The 23,604-nt window shown below is 39.2% G+C and overlaps 2 protein-coding genes across 24 annotated transcripts in view; one reads left to right on the top strand and one right to left on the bottom strand.

Annotated features, from left to right (window-relative positions):
- The window catches only part of LOC126412821 (putative protein FAM10A4), a 191,800-nt gene that overhangs the window by 53,594 nt on the left and 114,602 nt on the right, over nucleotides 1-23,604 (top strand). The window lies entirely within an intron of this gene.
- The window catches only part of LOC126412818 (uncharacterized abhydrolase domain-containing protein DDB_G0269086), a 78,394-nt gene that overhangs the window by 3,197 nt on the left and 51,593 nt on the right, over nucleotides 1-23,604 (bottom strand). Inside the window, exons 2-11 of one of the 22 annotated variants that reach the window (XM_050082629.1) lie at nucleotides 18,260-18,367; nucleotides 18,119-18,174; nucleotides 16,854-17,621; nucleotides 16,413-16,433; nucleotides 16,127-16,349; nucleotides 13,879-13,931; nucleotides 9,687-9,891; nucleotides 6,195-6,311; nucleotides 3,954-4,126; nucleotides 367-558 (exon numbers count right to left, since the gene is read on the bottom strand). In XM_050082629.1, coding sequence (XP_049938586.1) covers nucleotides 367-558; nucleotides 3,954-4,126; nucleotides 6,195-6,311; nucleotides 9,687-9,891; nucleotides 13,879-13,931; nucleotides 16,127-16,349; nucleotides 16,413-16,433; nucleotides 16,854-17,621; nucleotides 18,119-18,174; nucleotides 18,260-18,367 — 1,916 coding nt within the window. Of the gene's footprint in view, nucleotides 1-366; nucleotides 559-3,953; nucleotides 4,127-6,194; nucleotides 6,312-9,686; nucleotides 9,892-13,878; nucleotides 13,932-16,126; nucleotides 17,622-18,118; nucleotides 18,175-18,259; nucleotides 18,368-23,604 lie in introns of all 22 variants that reach the window. The other 21 variants (XM_050082616.1, XM_050082619.1, XM_050082621.1 and 18 more) reach the window with 21 other exon arrangements.

Here is a 23,604-nt window from a genome sequence, read left to right as displayed (position 1 = left end):
TGGGGTAAGGCATCTTCAGGGCCCTTAGAGATGGCATTCAGGCAAGAAAAGGGGATGTAAAACTAAAAAAATGAATTGTATTAGTGTTTAAACCTAAATTTATAGTGTTACTAAGATGATTGGTGACTGTCCTGATGACATTTAACCTCTACTGGTGGAAGTGTTAGTAGGGATGATCATGACTGTGGAATATTTGGAGCAGTTAAAACCTAACTTGGTACACACAGTATTGGGTTGGGATAAATTAGTAACCAAGCAGTGTCAAATAAATAGCTACCACATTATATAAATTTGGTTTGGTTTTCTAGGCCCACCGAAGTATTATTTAGTGTGTTGTCTTGTTAAACATTGTAGTTCCTGATTTACCTGTGACTCCCGTCCTTTCAGCTGGTCCAAGATCGCTTCGGTCTCAGGTCCCACATCCAGCTTTGCTGGGTCGTATACCAGAAATATTATGTCGGCACGATCGATAAACCACTGACACGCATCATTAAAAGGAAACAGGCGTTCTACCTGTTTACGAATTTCTAGAATTCCTGGAATTTCCACTATGTTAACCTGTGAACATTGATTACATCAGTTCCAGTGAAATTAAACTGCATCATTGTTTCTCAGGTTCATAAGCACCCTGAGAAAATAAGTAGTCACATTAATTCAAATAGTACGTAGCCCGTTCCTGAGCTTTAGGAATGGCTATTGCATACTGGATAAATTTTATTTATGTAAGAGTCTTCTTTTTGCCACTAATCCTGCCACACAAAATTATGTAGTTTGGTCAGATTATGTGGAAGCTGTCCTAGACTTACGAGACATTATGAAAGGCTGTTTTGGAGTTTTTAATGAGTTAAAATCCTGGGTGTTGGCAGGCAAGATGTGTAATTTGGCTCTAATATTTCTTACTACAAGTAGCCTCGGCTGTAGTCCAGAGCAAAGGAAGATTGTCATCACTGAAGACAGGAGTGTTAATGTGATAGTCCTTTCAGGACGACAGACAAATTATGAGACTTGCTTGTTCAGCAACTAGAGCCATCTCTGTCTCTTACCTCATCTTGCACAGTTCCATTTTCAGATCCCATAATGTCTGTGATGAATGCAAGAAGACGTGTCATTAACATACGGACCAAAACATGTTTCATCAATCACATTTTCAATCACCCACAGCACACTGTTGGTGTATCCTTCCCCTTTGTAACTGGGAAACTTTGTAGACAAGAGTGAGCAAGGCTCTTTTGTTTTCAACTTTTCTCAAAATCTTCACAATACGATTTCTACCAGAGTTTGTGCTTTAAAACTATTGTGATAGGATCTGAGTTGATTCATTATATCAATTTCTGCCTTCTATTGAAGTGGTTTTCACTCATGAACTGTGATGTAATGGTGTCTTGATCTCACTTCTACGTCTAGGTCTATGTCTACATATACTCCTATACTCAGCAAACCACCATGAAGTGCGTGGCAGAGGGTATGTCCCATTGTACCAGTTCCTAGGATTTCTTCCTATTGCATCCACTTATGGAGCACAGGAAGAATGATTGTTTGATTGCCTCTTTGTGTGCTGTATTATTCTAATCTTATCCTCACAATCCACATGTGAGCGACAAATAGGGGGTTGTAATATATTCATAGTCACCGTTTAAAGCCGGTTTGTAAACTGTAACTCGGTTTAGTTTACATCTAACATCTAGTCTGCCAGTTCAGTATCTTGGTGACACTTTCCCAAGGATCACTTCTGTCATGTATCCCCTGCTACATTTGGTAAACTCAGAGGAGGTATGTATATGGTAATACATGACAAATCTGTCAGTACCTTCTTTGTATGCTAGAAGGCCTTCTTTTTCCACTCTCGTTACACGCAACATGATGAGTATGGGAGATGAGGTGAGCACTGGGCCTGGCGATTCCGAATACTACCCTGTTGTCTCAGCTGCCCCTTGTGGCAATCCGTTTGCAAGTGCCTTTCATGAATAGTAACTTTGGCACCCCAGCTTAATGATTTGTTATGCATTGAACTTATGGTTACTCACAGAAAATAACTTTGATGAAAAAGTCTATTAGGATTAGAGCTGAAACATTTTTAATGAGTTGCACTAAGTGAACAGATCTAACAGTGCATTTTATAAATAGAATCAGTTACATGATGTGTCTCAAAATCTTTTGGTTAAATCAGTCATTTTAATGAAATTACAGTTGAGTGTGTTATTTATGCTCAAAAATTTTATTGCACAAGACAGTATAGGGAAAAGTAATCCTGGAGGAGATAGATCTCTTTACTTAATTAGATAGTAAGAGCACCGTGGATAGCCACAGTGAAGTAGAAGTAGAATTGCTGAAGCAAAAAGTGATTTCAATAAGAAAACAAGGATTATGCGGTACCAGTGCAAAAGCTTTGAATGTAACAAAATATTTATTTAAATATGTTGTGCATGGAGTGTTGATATTCACAGTTGTGATTTACAGACTCTTAAGCTGAAAAGGAGTAAGGCTGAATTTGAGGTATATAACAGAAGATTTATTTAGGAAAATCAAAAGAGTAGATGTGCTCGTAGAAATACAGGTATATCTTAACTAAATGGCACTTTTACTCGAATGAGAGGAAGTGCTAAAACTGGCTTTGTGAAATAAAAGGTGATAATAGTAGTACTTGTTTTGCACTCTACAGACTAACTTATGAAACCAATAAGAGGTCATATAAATGAGAAGAGAACAAGGGGAAGACTTAGATTGCATTATATGAACCCAGCTATGAAAAATGCAGGATGTGACAATCCCGAAGAGAAACAATCGGAGGAATGAGAAGAGTGGAGGTCTGATTTTACCAATATTTGACTTGAGCAATAATGGTGTCGATGAAATCTTGTCTGCCACTAATAGTAGAAATTTTGCATCCCGACTCTTCAGAACGCTGTTGGTATTTCAAAAAAGATGCAGATTTTTACAGACTGAAAGTAAGATTAAAGAAAGATGTTTATACACCACATGTTTTGAGAGGCACCGTAGGGGCAAAGGATAACTATATTTGTTTTTTTTTTTCTTGAAGCTGTTAGGTTTTAATCATTTACCATATCTTCATCTTGGATGAGATATTGTGTTGTCTTATTATAGCTCTGACTCTTACTGTTTCCATAACGGTACATGTTTTGGTGCCAGAACAAAGGTAGTTGCTTTATAGCAACACTAATGACAAAATTAAAGCTGCAGTTCATTTTAAATATATTCCAAGTTTTTACTAAATTTCCTATCCGGAGCTACAATTGTACCAGTAGCAAGAGTGTGACAGTGATCTGGAAAGTCTTATCATTGTGCCTAATTGCCATATTATGGTGGAGTACACAAATACTTCCATTCTTTCCAATGTCAGTTTTCTCACAAATATTTTTGCTAGTTGGAGATCAGTTGAATGCTTCACAGTATATTCTTATCTCTCATCCTGGCACTCATGTCTCCTCATTTCACTTAATGTATTAAGCTTGCAACCTCCCTCTACCTCTACCTCTACCTCTCCTTTCCCCTGGACTTCCTGTACAAGGAATGTTTCACTGAGTTAACCCTTTGCTTTAGCATTATATGTGTATATGAAGAAACTGCTCAAATTGACAATATTACACAATAACCAGAAATACAGTGATCTTGTCATGTGTGATTTTTGTTTGGAAACATATTACTGATAGCTAGTATAGATAGGAAATCTACACAGTAGCAAAACACATTAATAAATACATATGATTTCCGATCTGTTCACCAAGAATTTATTGAAGGAGAATCAGGATCTCCAGTTTTTAGTGCTTTCCTTGTATTAATTGTAATCATTTGTAAATCATTAACCTATAAAAGAACCTTTGTGGATACAGTTCACACAAAGTTATGAATCTAAATGCTTGGAATGAATATTATTCTCACTTCCATGGTTGAGTTTGATCTGTATGCAATGTATTAAGTAAAATAGCCCAACTTACCTTTTCGAGCAATTTGTTAGGTAAGCGCAGACCTCTCAGTCTATCTAGCAGACCCTGCCCAAACTTTTGCAAGCCAGAAAATGTCCAGTCGGCTGCGAGCTGCGTTCCGTCTAGCACCTCTGATCGGTCACCCCACATAACAATGTTGAAATAGGCTGGTGATGGTTCAGCACCTAAAAAGTTAATTTAATGCCTCAGAGAGTATTACAACAGTGTAACAGAACTGTTCATTCTATTCTGTGGTATGATGTTGCTATTCTTCTTACACTCTTTACAAACGTGTAAAAGAATAGATAAATATTACCCCATTAGTAGTTTAAGCTGTGGCTTACTAACATAAGAAGATAAAAGGCTAACAAAGACATAAAAAGAGCAAAGAAGACATCAATTCAAATAGAGAAACAGGACGCGGTGTAAAAATCAGAAGAGAAAGTGAAAGCCAGTATATAGTGAGCAACTTGTAGGCTGTTATTTTCATTCCCTCAGCATATTACTGTTATTTATGAAAATATTCTGGGAAAATATTTATTCATCTGCATTATTGACTTTTGGTTCATTCTTCAGCTTTACATTTTCTACCCATTAAAGGCTGCAAAAGTTAGTGACTATAATTAGCATAGTTAAGACCACAAAATAACTATACAGAGTGATAGAGAATAGGGAACAACTGGCAAGAGAGCACTTGCTTATGACAAGGAAGATAGTGAACATACAGACAGCATAAGTATTAGAGCTTAAAGAGCTGCTTTTAGACTTGAATTATTAAAAATTTTAACTAATTAGGGAAAAGCAGATGAAGGTATGTAGATGGTGTATTGAAACAGTCTTAGTATTTCTGTTTTACGTCTCACCTTGGCCATGGGCATGTGTATTTTGGTGTCTGTCTGATAGTGTGTGTGAATGTGTGAACTTTTACTAGAGAAAGACCCAGAGCTCAAAAACTAGTACAAATAGCAGACTTGCACTGAATAGTATATTCAGCCACATGCCAAGTACCAAATATACTGTGGGCTTTCTAGCCGAATAGCTGAAAATTAGGAAAAAAGTTTGGCCGGCGCATGGCGGGAAAATTTGTATCAGCGTATTTGTTTCTCGTTCGTTTGTTCAAATTAACTTATCTCCACCCACACCACACCGTTCCGCATGCACTGTTGTTACAACGCTGCATGTTTTTTTGACAAGTTTAGATTGATAAACATCGTCAGTATGTAAGCACAATTCATTGTACTCTCTATCTTTTGATTTGTTTAAAAGTGAAATCACCTAAGATCTGACAAATAATAATTGATTAAGGCTTCTAAAAAAATCGCCTAGATGGACATACTTCAAGGATGATGAAAATAATCCAAAAAGTGTTGTGTGTAAACTGTGCGAAATAAAAATTTCTTGCAGCAAAATATTTGCCGTCGCCAGAAGTAGTGTTTAATTGGAGTGTCTTTCCTCTGTAATTGGCAATGTCTACGAGAAGAAAACAAGTAAACTGTTGCCTAAAAATTCAGAAAAATTATTCCTTCCACACCATAATCTTCCAATTATGAATTTCAATTACGAGAATTCAAATGCATAGTCATTTATTATTTTAAAAAATTAGCCTGCAGAATACGTAAATGTATTTTATTTGATACCTAACTTTTTGTTAACATTTGTAATATGGAAGTCGATTACCCAACACTAGTTTAATGATTACAAGGAAAATAAAAATAATATGAAATAAAAAAATATTTTAATTTTACCAGTTATCTGATTACGACACATCTTACATTAGTATTCGATGTTTGGCCAAATAGTACCTAGATATTCAGTATTCAGCTGAATAGGATAAAAGTAGCCTAATAGGATGAATACCAAATAATAGCCGAGCATTTGTCGCAAGCTTAGTAACTACCTAGTTTTCTGTCACATGTTTCTATGCACTGCAGTCGGTCTGCTATAGGTGAGTGATTGCTTTTCCTTTATTTTACGTATTGTGCATCTAGAAATTTCCATTGTTCAATGCATAATATTGATACATAATACCAATGCATCAAATTTGAAAGTAAAAAGACAAAAATACTGTCATAACATGTTAGAGTAATTCTGATTTACGGAACATAAAGAATCTGGTTCAGTTTATGGAGAAGAGACTCTTCATTGACGTGATTCAGTGCAAACGTGTAGTGGATTAAAGATGAAGAAACATATCTTTTTTGAAATGTATGTTTTTGCTGAACACACATCTTGTTGGTGTGACATTTTTCTTACCTGTTCGTAGTGCGGTTCCGGTGTATTCATTGTCTAAGAGATAATTGATGATAGAGGACTTCCCTCCACTCCAGGGACCCATAAATAGTATCAGAGGTTTTGAAAAGATTTCTGGATCTGAAAGAAAAATGAAAAGAGAGTCTTAGAAAACAGCTTGTCTTACATTGTCATTTGACTTAGAGTGTCTGCCAGTGTTTTGCACTACTCTCACCTGCTTGGATCCAAGCAGATTGCATGTCATCTTAAGCATGTCCAGTATTGAATAATGTCAGTATCAAGAAATAGGTGTTATTTGGTAATAAGGCCTTCAGCAATACAGCATGAATTATTAATTTTCTGACATTATTCCCTGAAATTACACCTACCTTACTTATTCTTCCTATCCATTCTACTTTTACAACTTCCTTAAGCCAAATGTCCCCACTCAACTTGTTTCCTTCCTTGTCATATTGTTTGTATCCTTGCCTCTTAATATGTGTGAAACACTCTGAGAAAAATTTGTGTTTTATGTCACTCTTATCAGAACATCTTGTCTATAGTACCAAATAAATCATTGTTAATACTTTAATTTCATGGATAGGTTTTAAAAAAATCTACTCACCAAGCAGTGGCAGAACATACACATAAAAGAATGTTATAATTAAGCAAGCTTTCGGAGCCAGTGGCTCCTCGCTCAGGCAGAAGGGCTGAAGGGGAAGGAAGAGGGTGAAGGAAAAGGACTGTAGAGGTCTAGGAAAGTGGTAGATTTTGCAAAAGTCACCCAGAGCTGCGGGTCAGGGGAGACCTACTGTATGGGATGAGAAGGAAAGCCTGATTGCTAACACTTTGTCATTGCTGTCAAAGAACATTTAGAGAGCTCCAGTAGGTACTTGAATTATTCAGCTCAGTCATTTATAGGCACATTAAATTTGTTTAACCTTGCATTTAATATTTTACATTGCTTTCACTGTGTAACTTTTCAGGTGTAGCAATTTTTTTCTTTGTATTCACTCTTTGCTTAGTGCAGTAGTAGCCACATCTTAAAGCCTGTAAAATATGTAGACAGCTTTTTGTTGAACTACAAGCTGTGCACTCTGTGAAGGATGTTTCTGAGTTTGTAGACTCTGTTGTTTCAGAAGTTTAGTACTGAAAGGAATGTACTGTGTAATTTCATTCTCCTCTTTGTTCTCTCCCAGTTTCCATTCTGAAACTCTTATCCTGCCCAACTTATCTTTATTTTTCTACAGTGCTGTGGACTATGGACTGAGTCAGTAATCGCTGAAGTCAAAATTGTTATTCTCACCACCATTATATCAGCTAACAGGCAGTTGTCTTTGACAGTGACCATTTGTTCTTAATTCCCAGACTTTTCTGCCTTCTGGTTTGTAGCTTTTAATTTTGAGACTTTATGAATATCTGTGAGATACGGCCTTTGACCATGACCATTCCAGGAAATCTTACTTCCAATGCTTAAATGGGTTTTCCATTTCCAAGTTACAATTTCTGTGCTCTTACTTTTTCTTATTTCTTATTAGGAGTTACTACTATTATTTGAATGGCACCACTGCTTGTTGCAATGAATTCTCTCATGCTGTCATTTACATGTAACAAATGTATGGTTTTCTGTACAAACTTCGAGAAATAGATATCAGATGCACGGGAAAACATAGGCAATTAACAGTATATTAATAATTTTTACTTATGGACCGTCTGACAGCAACTGAATAAATCACAATTTTAGTGCCATACGCGTTTCACCTTTATTTTCTGCAAGGCATCATCAGTGGCAGGTTGCGTGGACAATTTCCTACATATTACGCTCCTGTTGCATTTTTGGTGTTGTTCTTCTTCTTATGAACGCCAATTTGCGGTTTTTTCCCCATTCCACAACACTATGCACTGAACGCTTGTTTTAAAGTAATATTTTGGTTTCTGTTGCCGACTGTCAAATGAGGAGCTGATCTAAACCTGTTAAGGCAAATTCTGGGATTGAAAAGGAAAAAAGTTTATTTATTTCCTCAATCCTGGTTTGAAGATAGGCAATTAAACTTAGGTGCAGTGGCTGTAACCCAGAATTGTTAAGGCAGTGACTGAACTAGGTGGCACAGTGGTGAGACACTGGCCCCACATTTGGGAAGATGAGGCTTCAAATCCCTGTTCAACTGTCATCTAAACCAGTGGTTGTCAAACAGCAGCCCGCAGACCGCATGAGACTAGAATCAAATAATCATGCAGCCCGTGGTTCTCAGCCCTAATTTATAACAATATGTATCCAGCAACTAATAGCTGAATCCAAAAATGTCAGCTAACATGAAGAACTTGTTAAGTCTGTAGTTTTCGTGCTCAATAACAAACAAAAATACTTACAGAGAAAACAATATTTTAAGATTTCTTCAGTCTTAATGGACATTGGTGAGTAGGGGCATAAGCTGTGTAAAATTGGCTGCTAGCCTCAGGGGCAGAGCGGCAAGTAACGCCACCACTTGGGATTGAGAGGACATTATGTTTTATTTTTTATCTTCCAGTGCTGACAACTCATGTGCCTATGTGTCTCATACTATTGAGCTGCTATGCTACAATTTTCAAATGCAAATAACATGGATTCATCAATGTGCTTTGTAGAGACACTTATTTCCAAATGCATTGTAGCAATGAATATGAATTAAGTCTGTTGTAATTCAGTGCAGTAAACAGAAGAAGAATGACATTCAAAATGATCCATAAACATATGTGATTGTGTCTCATATTGCAGCATACATTTAAATCTAAGTACAGTTACTGTCGTTGCTCAAGTAATCACCTGCTCACACAGACAATATGGCAATACTTTGTCGGACAATTACATTGTAAAAACTTTGGGGTCACAGAGTGGCAGCAATCTGAAACAGAGAACAGTTTAGACAAATTGTTTCGCATGGGGCCCACTTTTAACGATCGGTACTTGTTGGGTAGTGGGCAAAATTTTAGCACCTTAGCTATAGTTAGTGTATTGGGGAGCTCATAACACACTAATTTATGTAGGTTATCAATGAATAATATGCAGCCTGAGGGGCTACCCCACAATGTTAGTATTGGCTCTTGAGTGAAAAGACTTGATGACCCCTGATCTAAACCTGTTAAGGCAAATTCTGGGATTGAAAAGGAAAAAAGTTTATTTATTTCCTCAATCCTGGTTTGTTCTCCTGTAATAACCGTGTTGTTGGCATGAGGTTAAATGTTCATCTCCCTCCACCCTCCAGATTTTTAGGCACTGAATTAAGTTAATACACAAAGGCATCATACAGTGCTGGAACACGTGAGGACAATTGATTCTGCCAGAACCTGTGTAGTGTAACTTGGAGAAAGTGATAATGTACAGTCACACACAGATATGTATCTCAGATGGTATAAATGAGATGAAGTAGTAGTTTTGGAATGTAGTTGTTGAGGCAGATGATAAAATCATTTCTGTATTCAACTAGCTGTGGAAAGGAGAGTAGTATAGCTGCACACAAACGTTAAATATCTGCTTACCTCCAAAGTGTCGGTTGCTGAGGTCTCTGTATTTATAAAGTGTTTCAAGAGGCTTGATAGCATTGTCATAGAGGCGCTTTAAATCTCGCAGTATAATATCGGCTACCTTGCTCAGCATTAGCTCTTTTTCGGCAGATTCAGAATCAAGTTGTAGTATTTTTGCAATGTGTTCTCTAGGTCGCAGCTTCTCTGGAATCTCCATTTCCTGTGGAAAATCAGTTTACTGGGTTATAAAATCAGTAGTACTAAATACCTGTGAGTTAATGACGTTATCACAGTAGACAAGTTTTACATGTATTTCTTGTGTAATTAAAATAAGTTGTGACTTTTGACAGTTCTGCACATTCCAAGTTCCATGAACCGTATTCATGACAAATTCAATTTTCACCGATGAAATATTTTTCTGCACCGAAAAAATTTCTGCTTTCCTTGACAGTAGTGTTCGAACTTTTGTATACATATTGGAGCATAAAATTTGGAAGCCATTCTGCAGAAAACTGTGACATTAAATTCCTCATGATACTTATCTAGCTTTCTTGAACGGAGCACCGATAGCAGTTTGTACTGAAACCACAAGCTGAGCTAATATGAAGAATGATTATCCTGCCACCCAGTTATATCAATGCTTTTGTTGTTCATTTGGCTGTGCAGCCTCTCCAGCCTTCTGTGAATGTGTGGCATACATTAACGTGTCTTGTCAAGGTACGCAGTGTCTTTGAATGAGATGCTTTTTGTGGCACACAGGTACTAGGATTATTAGGCCACTATGTTGCTTTTCTGTGTGGTGAACTTCAAAGACAAAAACTTATGCTGGAAACCAAGCTCTTTTTTTTAGGGGACCCCTTGTACTGATGATAACCATTTACGTGTGTGTATTCCACCTGCTGCAATGCATCCATCTTGGTTACCATTCTGTCAGAACTACGTTTCATGGTCAGTGTTTTCTGGAGGAACTGGCCTGGTGATGCTTCATCATTCTCATCTTCATTCCTTTCCTTCTCCATTTCATTTCTCAGCGCCATAGGTTCATAAATGCTGTGTACAATGGCTGTTCTGTCTGTCTCTCCTGAAACATCTAAAATTATATCCCCACTTTGGTTCAGAATATTCACAGCCTTGTCTGGCAGATTGGAATTCCCATTCTAACCCTTGACAACTCTGAAGTCAGCTAATGTGTTCTCGTACGTGATGTTTATAATAGATCTAATGTTGAGACTGCTACTGAGACAATACTAATAAAAAAACCCTTGAGCATGGAAACAGCTGGTGCTGAGCACTACATGATTCTGTTTACTAACGGCGTAGCAGCACGATGCACTCTACCTGCTGACCTGTGGGTGGCACATGAGGGTAAACTGGCTCATAGTTTGTGTTTCCTGGGCATCAACATCGTGTCCCCTCCACTGGGCTGATCTGTCAAAAGTTGCAAATTATTTTAATCACACTCTTTCTTAATTTATGTGCAGTATATTTTACTGAACAAGAGATATGATCAGAAAAAATTAGAACTACCAGAGAATGATCTTTCCTGCATAGTCTTATTTTATTTGTAATCTGACTTACTGTTGAGGAAATTTTGACTTTGGCTGTTGTCAAGCAAACATTCTCCTCTATGATACAGACAAGGGGGAAATTGAGTCAATAATTAAATCACTGAAGACTAAGGATTCTCCTGGATATAATGGAGTGCCTAACAGAATATTAAAGTACTGTGCTGCACATGTTAGCCCTGTACTTAGCCATATTTGTAATTTTTCCCTTAGCAATGGTCAGTTTCCTGAACAATTAAAGTACTCAGTAGTAAAGCCGCTTTATATAAAGTGAGAAAGGGATAATGTAGACAATTTTGTAACTATTTCTATGCCATCAGTGTTTAAAATTATTGAAAAGGCTGTGTACGTAAGGATAATTGATCATTTTATATCACACGATTTGCTGTCAAATGTACAGTTCAGCTTTAGAAGTCACTTAACAACTGAAAATGCTATATTCTCTTTTCTCTGTGAGGTACTGGATGGGTTAAACAAAAGTTTCGAACACTAGGTGTATTTTTTGATTAAACTAAGGTGTTTGATTGTATTTATTGCGAAATATTGCTCCAGTAGGTGGACCATTACAGAATACGGGGAGTAGCTGACTATTGGTTCACCTCTTACTTTATCAACAGATAGCAAAACGTCGTTATTCACAATGTTGAGAATGGCTGTGATGTGAGGTCTGTGTGGAGTACAGTCAGTTGGGGGGGGGGGGGGGGGTGCCGCAGGGATCATTGTTGGGGCCATTCCTGTTCTTTATTTATATAAATGATATGCCCTCTAGTATTAAGGGTAACTCTGTTTGCTGATGACACTAGCTTGGTAGTTAAAGTATGTTGTGTGCAACATTGGCTCGGTTTCAAATAGTGCAGTACATGACATAAGTTCATGGCTTCTATAAAATAAACTAACGCTAAATCACAGTAAGATTCAGTTTTTACAGTTTCTAATACACAATTCAACAAAACCTGATGTTTTAATTTCACAGAACGGGCATATGATTAGTGAAACTGAGCAGTTCAAATTTCTAGGTGTTCAGATAGATAGTAAACTGTCATGGAAAGCCCAAGTGTAGGACCTTGTTCAAAGACTTAATACTGCCGTTTTTACTATTTGGATGGTATCAGAAGTGAGTGATCGTTCGACACAAAAATTAGTCTACTTTGCTTATTTTCATTCGCTTATGTCATATGGTATTATAGTTTGGGGTAACTCTTCCCATTCTAAAAGGATATTTTTGGCTCAGAAATGGGTGGTTCAGGCAATAAGTGGTCTAAGTTCACGAACCTCTTGTCGACCCCTGTTCACGAGTCTGGGTATTTTGATATTGGCGTCTCCATATTTTTATTCCTTACTGTCATTTCTTGTTGACAATATTACCTTATTCCCAAGAATAAGCAGCTTTCACTCAGTTAATACTCGGCGGAAATCGAACCTACATTTGGACTGGACTTCCTTAACTCCTGTGCAGAAAGGTGTGCATTATACTGCTGCATCCATTTTCAGTAAGCTACCACTCAAATTCAAAAATCTTAGCGGTAATCCACGCGCTTTCAAATCAGAACTGAAGAGTTTCCTCATGGGTCACTCCTTCTATTCTGTTGAGGAGTTACTTGAAAAAGTAAGCAGAAACTTGTATTGTTGATTGCGTTTACTTAAACTTATGGACTGACTTTTTCGGGCTCATAAACATTTTATTTTTATCTGTTATTACTGTTATGTTGTAATTTCGTGTACTGACATGTTTCATGACCTTGGAGATTTGCTCCTCAATTTGGTCCTACAGACTCGGAACTTTACATGTAAGTAAAAAATAAAAAATAAAATAAATCGTTAAGGACATGGATAATTCCCCAAGAGAGCAAAAATTCTGTGTTAAGGCAAGCATGTGAAGTATACACCGCTTCCAAGGCATTTCTTTTTTCCAGTTTGTTAATGGAGGTGCACCTCCAGTGATTGATGCATAGTACCAGTGACATAAGAGCACATGAGGTAGTGTAACACAATCTGAACTACAACAACATGCCAACCAAGAAGCAGTTTCATGTTACTTTGTTGGGGCTAATGTACACTTATCACTGGAAGCGTTGCTCTGTAAACGAGCAGCACATAAGAAATTCTTCAGAAGCTGTGTGTGCTTCAGTCTTACCCAAGATAAACTCATCTTCAACTAAGATTAAACATGTTTTCACCTTCTGGGGTATTATAAATGTTTTGACAGATGATGTTTCCTTTAGAATAACCAAGGGTTAAAATTTAGCAAAGGAATTTTTGTTAGCAGTGTTAGTCTAACTGTGTGCAGGTGTGTGTGTGTGTGTGTGTGTGTGTGTGTGTGTGTGTGTGTGAGAGAGAGAGAGAGAGAGAGAGAGAGAGAGAGAGAGAGAACATTAGTAGTAAATGATTTGAAAATAGGAAGACTGTCTGTTAAGAGTAGAATTACTCATGGTCTTGTGCTTATTGTCTAATCATTGCTCTGTGACTAATACGCTGAAGTTTCAATTTAAGATTTAACAATAGAATATTGTTTGGGATTGTTATCATACATATCTTCAAGCCTAATTTACAGTGGCAGATTTCGATTGCTGTCCATTAAGTTGTATTGTGGAAAGAAAGAAGAAAAAAAAAAAGAAAAGAAAAAAAAAAATCTAAAGGCCTACCTGTGTTAGTTCTTCCTCAGGGATTGGTTCCACTTCTGTTATTGGTTCCTCACCTAGAGAGAGAAATAAAACACACAGTTGACTGGATAACTTAACAATCATAGAGGAAATATCCTTTGCCTCTTCTTTTGTGAAAAATATTGTGCTCTTTGTACAAGGGTCACTCCAAAAGAAATGCACACTATTTTTGTACAAATACAGTTTTCATTCTGGATGTGTGAACGTTTTACAGTGTGTAGATACATCCTTCCCACTTGTTTTTGAACTTAGTTCAGTCTGTTCCCATGAGTGGCACTGTCACAGCATGTCTTCAAGATGGTTGCTACACTTGACGTTTGTCAGAAGCAGCATACTGTCATAGAATTCCTGTGCTGTGTAAACGAGACAGTGGGGAACATCCACAAGAGGTTGAAAAATGTGTATGGAGATGCTGGTGTCGATCACAGCACAGTTAGTCGGTGGGCAAGCAGGTTACGTGATGAAACCGGGCACGGCAATATTGAGGATTGTCCTCGCAGTGGCAGGCCTCGTACTGCACACACTCCAGGCAATGTGCAGAGAGTTAACGAATTGGTGACTGCTGACAGATGCATCACAGTGAACTAATTGTCATGCTATGTTGAGATAGGGGAAGGAAGTGTTTGCAGAATACTGAAAGTGTTGGCATTAAAAAAGGTTTGTGCCAGATGGGTTCCCAGAATGTTGACAGTGGCTCACAAAGAAACAAGAAAAATGGCATGCAGCGAACTTTTGGAACAGTACGAGAATGGTGGAGATGAATTTCTTGGAAGAATTGTGACAGGTGATGAAACATGGCTCCATCATTTTTCACCAGAGACAAAGAGCCAATCAATGGAGTGGCATCATGCAAATTCACCCAAGGAAAAAAAAAAAAATTCCAAACACGCCTTCTGCTGGAAAAGTTATGGCTATGATGTTTTTCGATTCCGAAGGACTCTTTTGTTTGTGGACATCATACCAAGTGGAACGACCATAAATTCTGATGCATATGTGACGACACTGAAGAAAATTTAAGCTCGACTGAGTCGTGTTCGACCACATCGGCAAAAGCAGGATGTTTTGCTGTTGCACGACACTGCACGGCCACATGTCAGTCAAACAACCGTGGAAGCAATCACAAAACTCGGATGGATAACACTGAAACACCTGCCGTACAGTCCTGACCTGGCTCCATGTGACTATCATCTCTTTGGGAAACTCAAAGACTCTCTCCATGGAACAAGGTTTGAATATTATGACTCCCTAGTGCTCACTGCCAAACAGTGGCTCCAACAGGTTGGTCCAGATTTTTACCGGGTGGGTATACAGGCGCTGGTTCCAAGATGGTGTAAGGCAGTTGAGAGGGATGGAAATTATGTGGAGGAATGAAAATATTGTTTCTAAAGGATGTATCTACACACTGTAAAACTTTAAAACATGTAGAATGAAAGATGGATTAAAAAAAAATAAGTGCATTTCTTTTGGGGTGGCCCTTGTACATATTCCCTTGCAGTGCAAAGTACAACAGTATGAAAATCATGCCTGTTCTGAACACATGAAAAGTACCGGCACAAGGAAACACTGGTGTTATTGAATGATTTGCAAAGACTTGAGAGGATTGAGTCTATCTACAGAAGTGTTTACAAATTGAAGTTTACATTGTTGTTGACTCTGTTTGCTGTCAGTTCACTATCACAAATAACAGTTTCATTGAACTGTAGTTTATGACTAGAAATTTTAGTAGTTTTTAGGATTAAGGAGTCAGTAGATGTTTTTCACACTGTAGTTATTTTGTGAATAGCATTCTTTATTTTGAAATAGATTTATTGTTTCATTGATAGTAGTGGCTAAATTGGACTGTAATAAATTCTTGTCATGTGCCACTGTCATTCTTTAAAAGTCACGACCAAGAGAAAAGATGCTGGAGCAAAGGACTTATGCAAATAGAGGTATGAAGGTGTAATAACAGAACAAGAGTTTTCAGTGTGATTGACAGGAGAATGATGGAAGTAACTTAATAAACTTTTTCATCAGTGGCAAACATTATCTGAAACTGAATTTCATTAGAGTTGATGAGTACTATACAGTTGTCACTGAATTTTGTTTGTGAGAGAGTCAACCAGCTGTTTTCTTCATGTTTTTACAGTTATCAGATTTAAATGCATGAATGTTAATGTACACTCACCTCGTTGCTACTAGAAGTACACATATTGAAGTACAAATGCAAAACTAGAAGAGCATCACTTACTCTCAGCTGATTCAGGACCAACATCTTTTCCTTCAGGAATATCCACAGGTTTTTCCTCTGCATCCTCTGCTGCTTTCTCATCAGTTCCATCTTTTTGTTTCTCATCTTCCTTTTGTTCTTCTTCTGTGCTTGTGGCAGCCTTGTCTGCACTTGCGGCAGCATCTTCTGCGCTTGCAGTAACCTCTTCTGCGCTGGCTGCAGCCTCTTCTGCACTGGCTGCAGCCTCTTCTGCGCTGGCTGCAGCCTCTTCTGCACTGGCTGCAGCCTCTTCTGCGCTGGCTGCAGCCTCTTCTGCACTTGCTGTAGCCTCTTCTGCGCTTGCGGCACCCTCTTCTGCGCTTGCTGCACCCTCTTCTGCGCTGGCGGCACCCTCTTCTGCGCTGGCGGCACCCTCTTCTGCGCTGGCGGCACTCTTTTCTGCGCTGGCGGCACCCTCTTCTGCACTGGCGGCACCCTCTTCTGCGCTTGCTGCACCCTCTTCTGCGCTGGCGGCACCCTCTTCTGCGCTTGCTGCACCCTCTTCTGCGCTGGCGGCACCCTCTTCTGCGCTTGCTGCACCCTCTTCTGCGCTGGCGGCACCCTCTTCTGCGCTTGCTGCACCCTCTTCTGCGCTTGCTGCACCCTCTTCTGCGCTGGCGGCACCCTCTTCTGCACTTGCTGCACCCTCTTCTGCGCTTGCTGCACCCTCTTCTGCGCTTGCTGCAGCCTCTTCTGCGCTTGCTGCAGCCTCTTCTGCGCTTGCTGCAGCCTCTTCTGCGCTGGCGGCACCCTCTTCTGCGCTGGCGGCACCCTCTTCTGCGCTGGCGGCACCCTCTTCTGCGCTAGTCACAGTCTCCTCTGCGCTGGCTGCTCCTTCTTCTGCGCTAGTCACAGTCTCCTCTGCGCTGGCTGCTCCCTCCTCTTCTGCGCTGGCTGCTCCCTCTTCCGCGCTGGCTGCTCCCTCTTCCGTGCTGGCTGCTCCCTCTTCCACACTGGCTGCTCCCTCCTCTTCCGCACTGGCTGCTCCCTCCTCTTCCGCACTGGCTGCTCCCTCCTCCTCCGCGCTGGCTGCTGCCTCTTCCGCGCTGGCTGCTCCCTCCTCGTCCGCACTGGCTGCTGCCTCTTCCGCGCTGGCTGCTGCCTCTTCCGCGCTGGCTGCTGCCTCTTCCGCGCTGGCTGCTGCCTCTTCCGCACTGGCCGCTGCCTCTTCCGCACTGGCCGCTCCCTCCTCCTCCGCGCTGGCGGCCGCCGCCTCCTCCTCAGTGCTGGCTGCCGCCTCCTCTACACTCACAGCACCATCTTTTGTCACCTCCTCAGCACTTGCAGGTGATCCCAGTTCTTCAGTGGGAACACTCCGTTCTTCTCTTTGTTGTCCTTCTTCTGCACTCGCTGCTTCATCCTCAGTGCTGTGTAATCCTTCTTCTGCACTTGCTACGGGCTCCTCTTTACTTGTTACCTCCTCGGTAGATACTTCTACTGTCTCAGTGGGGCTGTCTGCCTCTCCAGACTTTGGCACCTAGAAAGAATTATGTAATTACACTTACACTGAATTTCTACTATACTTTGAAAATTTTAATTAGGTGGAATTTTTTCTTCAGTGAAGGCTTTCACAAGCACATGTCGTAGTTGATGATGAGTCTTTGGGTGTTGTTGTTCTTGTTGTTGTTGTATTATGGCCGTGGTCCAAAAAATTTCCAGTTCATGATGTTTCATACAGAGTTGCACTGGACATCTTTGGAGGTGCTCCTAGGGATGCTGAGTCTTGTCAATTTGGAAAGACTTAGCATCGTCACAAGGACCACCGAAGATGTCCAGTGCAGCTTTGGATGAAACGTCAGGAACTGAAAAGTTTCTTGGTCCAGAGACATACAACCTATAAACGCATCAATAATTATTTATTGTTGAGTATAAATCATGTATGCTAAATTAATATTTGTTTTAGGATTTTGTTCTCATTTTAAAAGATACAGCACCATAATTGCTGAATTCATCTCAGTGTCCAGCTTACAGTACCTGATCAGTATCTTCTGATGACACTGCTGGTTCAGCATGCTGCTGATCTTTATCACCTGTAGCCAGAAATGGTTTCTGTAAGATTACTAAGCACATTGTTTGTTTAGTATTATGATTACTAATATTGCCATGCCACGGTACCTGGAGGATATTCAGATGTGCCGAACTCTCTGAGGGCCTTCTCCACGTAAGGCCGACATTGAGATTCAATCGCTGGGTCAATTGGTTGGGCTTCCTGGCTGTACACTGCTGACACATGTAAAAGACAAATATTAGTGTTAATTGTTATATAATGATCATTGAACATTTACCTCTAATTGCTTGTATACTTTGCAAAATTTTGCATTTCTGTGACTTCTCTATTGCGGTTCTCAATTGTCTTCAAGTATAGCCCTGGCTGTATTTATTACTTAGCTCACAACATATTGTATAGCCTAATCTTAAATCAAGCCATGGAAAATGTGTGTGCGCACACACGCACATCCCTGCGCGCGCGCACACACACACACACACACACACACACACACACACACACACACACACACAGAGAGAGAGAGAGAGAGAGAGAGAGAGAGAGAGAGAGAGAGAGAGTTGATGTGGGTTGTCCTTTATTCTGGCTGCTGGCACAGTAGACACTGCTACACAGTCCAATAGTTATTTTAAGACAGAAGCTCAGTTAATAGTCCAACCATTTGTCTGCCCAGTTTGTTCTGTGTTCTGGCTGTGCAAGAAATCCATTGCTCGATTGTAAACCATATAAAATTAATGCTGATGTGTGTTGTTATTGAAGTATACCTCTCTGTGTGAGGTATACTAATAGCATTTGCTCCTGCTGCAAATTAATTCTGTTGAAAAGTGCAAGTGACCTTCAGGCAAACAAATTGCCAAAAGGATCAAAGAAATAAAAGTCCCATTTTACCTGCTTGTTATTGCTGCATTTTAAAGGTATAAGTTATGCAGCGTAATAGATTTACATTTTAACAATTTGTTTATTTGGCTTTTTGTACTGATATTTCTTAGTAATTTCACTCTGCTTTCGTTTCCCACATCAAGACTGTAGGGTGAATTCTCTTAGTGTACACAGGAAAAGTGATCTAATTTTTGTTTGAGACAGGAGATGCATCCAAATTGCACTTGTTATATGAAAGTGCAACTTTTTCTGTGATTTTGTTGTTGTTGTTGTTGTTCCCCCCCCCCCCCCTCCCCCCCTCCATTGTTTGAAATTACAGTTCTACTAGCTGTATTATGAAGTAACTTTTCATTAACTTAGGTACTGGTTAAATCTTCCTTAAGTGTGATGTAAATTATACTTAGCTTTGTCTTTTCTCTTGAGTAATAACAAACCCTTTCGTCTTGTAAGAGATGCACAGTATTAGTTGGATCACTAGGGTTGAAACTACACAGACATTTTCATAATAGTAAAGTTAAATTAGGCAGTAATTTCATTGTAAGACAAGAGGAGATACAACAAGCACAAGTTGTAACCACAGTTAATGATACTGGGTGCCAAGCTGGTACCAACGCTATAAGAGTTAGCTAATCGGCAGCCTGTCTCCTTACACACAGTGTGTGACATAACTTGGCAGCTATATTTATCACAGACCCCTTGCCAAGAATACACCTTACTTCACTGCACACTCTATGGTATCAGCTACAATAATGCTCCGATACAGCCCGTGTTCTTTTATGAAATGTTGTATCATGTCAGAGCACAGGGATATACATAGTTCATTAGTTAAGTTTTGGAAACAGTGATTGGTAAATGTATAGTTACGATACCTGAAAATATTAGATGTGGCAGATGAGACATTCTTGTTAATGCAGATTGAATTGGAAGTTGAAATGAACAATTTGTTAGAGGACACATGTCATCTATCAACTATCTCAAATTGGCCTACAAAACTATCACAGCACATGTGCTAAGTGCAAGATTTCATTATTCTCCCTTCCTCTTCGTGCAAACTGTTAGTCCTAGAGAAGAAATGAGAAGGTTCTTTTTATTGTAGGAAGTTTAATGGAGTTTAATTTTGTGCCCCGACACGTTCTGTCTGGAACCAGTTGGAATAGGGCATATGTCCATATGAAGCTTTTTGTTCAGAATCACTAATACTACCACCCCTCAAAGCTTGTACTAAAGCTACAACCCCTCAAAGCATGTACTAATACTACCACCCCTCATAGCATGTACTTTTTGTCCTGAATCAGTCAGCTGACAATGGATTGTTAACTGTGGATAGAAGAAGAAGGTGCATATGTGGAGCATGGAGGGGTATTGAGACAACTAGAAATGGCTGTAATTGAAAGAGGGAAACTGTAATGTGAGAGAGAGATCCTGTGGAAGGTATGCGGAAGTTTGCAGTGATAGGTGGCATCTGCTGAATGTCTCTCTTGCTATTCTTATTGCTGCTTCTAAGCAACAATTGTTATTGTTTGTTCACACAGGGTATTTTATTTTATATATATGAAGCTCATGCAGTTTAAGTTCAGAGCAAAGTGGCTTGGATATTATAGTGTATTGAGGCATTTTTAAAATTATGATCTAGTTAGTGCTTTTAGTAGTGTGTACCCCATTATATGTTCCTTCATTTCACTACAGTAATGTTTTACTGGTGTTCTGTCAGTTTCCTCTCTCCCTGTGTACTGCAATAGTACTTGACAAAATGTACTATTTTATTTCCTGTAGAAGGAAATGTCTGAGAAGTTGTGTTGTTTGAACTCTTTGTACCTGACAATTCTGTTTCGTATTCTGTTTTCCCTTTCCATCTGAGCTCTTGAAGTTCAGACAAGTGGTTCTCTTTTCTCCATAGTCTCTTTAATTTTCCTGTAGGCAGTATCTGTCTTACCCCTAGTGATATATGCCTCTACATCCTTAAGTTTGTGATCTAGCCATCCCTGCTTAGCCATTTTGGACTTCCTGCCGATCTCATTTTTGAGATGTTTGTATTTGTTTTTGCCTACTTCATTACTGCATTTTTATATTTTCTCCTTTCATCAATTAAGTTCAATATCTCTTCTGTTATCCAAGGATTTCTACTAGCCCCCATCTTTTTACTTACTTGATCCTCTGCTGCCTTCACTATTTCACCTCTCAAAGCTACCCATTCTTCTTCTACTGTATTTCTTTCCCCTGTTCTTGTCACTCGTTCCCTAATGCTCTCTCTGAAACTCTCTACAACCTCTGATTCTTTCAGTTTATCCAGATCCCATCTCCTTAAATTCCTACCTTTTCACTGTTTCTTCAGTTTTAATCCAGAGTTCATAACCAATAGATTGTGGTCAGAGTCTTACAATTTTAAATCTCGTTCCTAAATCTTTATCTTACCATTATATAATCTATCTGAAATCTTCCAGTGTCTCCAGGCCTCAGCCACATATACAACCTTCTTCCATGATTGTTAAATCAAGCGTTAGCTGTGATTAAGTTATGTTCTGTGCAAAATTCTGTCAGGCGGGGTCCTCTTTCTTTCCTTACCCCCATTCCATATTCATCTACAACTTTTCCTCCTCTTCTTTTTCCTACTGTCGAATTCCAGTCCCCCAAGACTATTAAAGTTTCGACTCCCTTCACTCTCTGAATAATTTCTTTTATCTCATCATACATTTCCTCAATCTCTTTGTAATCTGTGGAGCTAGTCAGCATATAAACATGTACTGTAGTGTCTATGTTGGCTACAATAATGCTTTCATTATGCTGTTCGTAGTAGCTTATCCACGCTCCTATTTTTGTAGTCATTACTAAACCTACTCCAGCATTACCCCTATTTGATTTTATATTTATAACCCTGTATTCACCTGACCAGAAGTCTTGTTCCTCCTGCCACCGAACTTCACAAATTCCCACCATATCTAACTTTAACCTATCCATTTCTGTTTTTAAATTTTCTAACCTACCTACTCTATTGAGGGATCTGACATTCCAAGCTCCATTCCGTAGAATGCCAATTTTCTTTCTCCTGATGTTGACGTGCTCCTTAGTAGTCCGCACCCGGACATCCAAATGGGTGACTGATTGACCTCTGGAATATTTTACCCAAGAGGACGCCATCATCATTTAACCATACAGTAAAGCTGCATGCCCTCGGGAAAAATTATGGTTGTAGTTTCCCCTTGGTTTCAGTCGCTCGCAGGTTAATGTTAGAAGACCAGATCAGTCAATCATCCAGACTGTTTCCCCTGCAACTACTGAAAAGGCTACTGCCCCTCTTGAGTAACCACATGTTTGCCTGGCCTCTCAACAGATACTCTTCTGTTGTGATTTCACCTACAGTACGGCTATCTGTATCACTAAGGCACGCAAGCCTCCCCACCAGTGGCAGGGTCCATGGGTCATGGGGGGGGGGGGGTTAATTTTTCCACAAACTGATGTATACTTAAGGCAGATGCACTCAGTGTCATCAAATATCTTCTTTTGATAATTTTTAAAGAAGATATTTGATGGCACTGAGTGTGTCTGCCTATATCAGTTTGTGGAAAGCCTGTGAAAAAAATGATTGTTTGTTTAATCTCACCTGCCACTAAATGAAACATGTAGTGCTTTTTAACAATACCCGTCTTTCAAGTAAAAAGGCATTTTACAGGAAAAATTAAAAAGGAAATCTAAGGACGAAAGTATCAGGTGCAAATGATACAAATGATGAGGTAATGACAGTTGTTATGGCCGTAGTAACAATGAAATGCCTGAAAAGTGCAACAGAATGCAAAACGTAACTGTCACGTACAGAGAATCAAACAACATAACTTAATTTCCTTCTACAGCAAATGAAATACATACATTTTGTCTGGTACTGTTACAGTATACAGGGAGGAAGGAGAGTGATAGAACACAATAGTAATCATTGCTAAGTAACATCAGTAGGAATAACAGAGATATATTTGGAAAATGCAACTTATCAACACAAACTAATGCATACACATGTTGCACTTACGTACAGAGTTTCACATCATTAGAAAATTGTTACAAAAGCATAGCTTGGGATAAGAGTGATGTTGACCTTTAGAATAAGCAGCTGGATTGTGTATAAATATATGAAAAGACATAATATGCCATGCAGCAACTGGAAACAGTCACAGTTATCTAGAAGTATCCTTCCAGAGCGATTTAGGATGAAACAACCTCATAGAGCAAGAGAGTGTCCCGAAGAAGAGAGATGAGTGATAGAGCCTGTGCTCCCCCCTGAGGAAGGAACTAATAGTTCTGGGATCTAGTAACAATTTCTTTCATGTTAAAATATGTCTGTTGACAGTATTGGAAATACGCCTCCTGAAGGTAGTACCCGCCAGCCATTATATCATTTTGTGAATTTATAATCTTCTCTGGAGTATTTTCCTTTTTATATCAAGATAAAAATCATGAAATGCTAGTTCATATGAAAAAAATTGCAACAATCCTGCAACAAACAAAACTGGTAGAACAGTGTAATTAGTTTCACATCTGTTTGTTGCTCCAAAATAATCATCTTCCAGATATGCAGAGTTCTCTATATCTG

This window comes from Schistocerca serialis, chromosome 7 (assembly GCF_023864345.2).
Source record: "Schistocerca serialis cubense isolate TAMUIC-IGC-003099 chromosome 7, iqSchSeri2.2, whole genome shotgun sequence".
Classification (NCBI taxonomy): domain Eukaryota; kingdom Metazoa; phylum Arthropoda; class Insecta; order Orthoptera; family Acrididae; genus Schistocerca; species Schistocerca serialis.
Note: the sequence above shows the minus strand (reverse complement) of the source record. Positions and strands in the feature narration are given on the sequence as shown.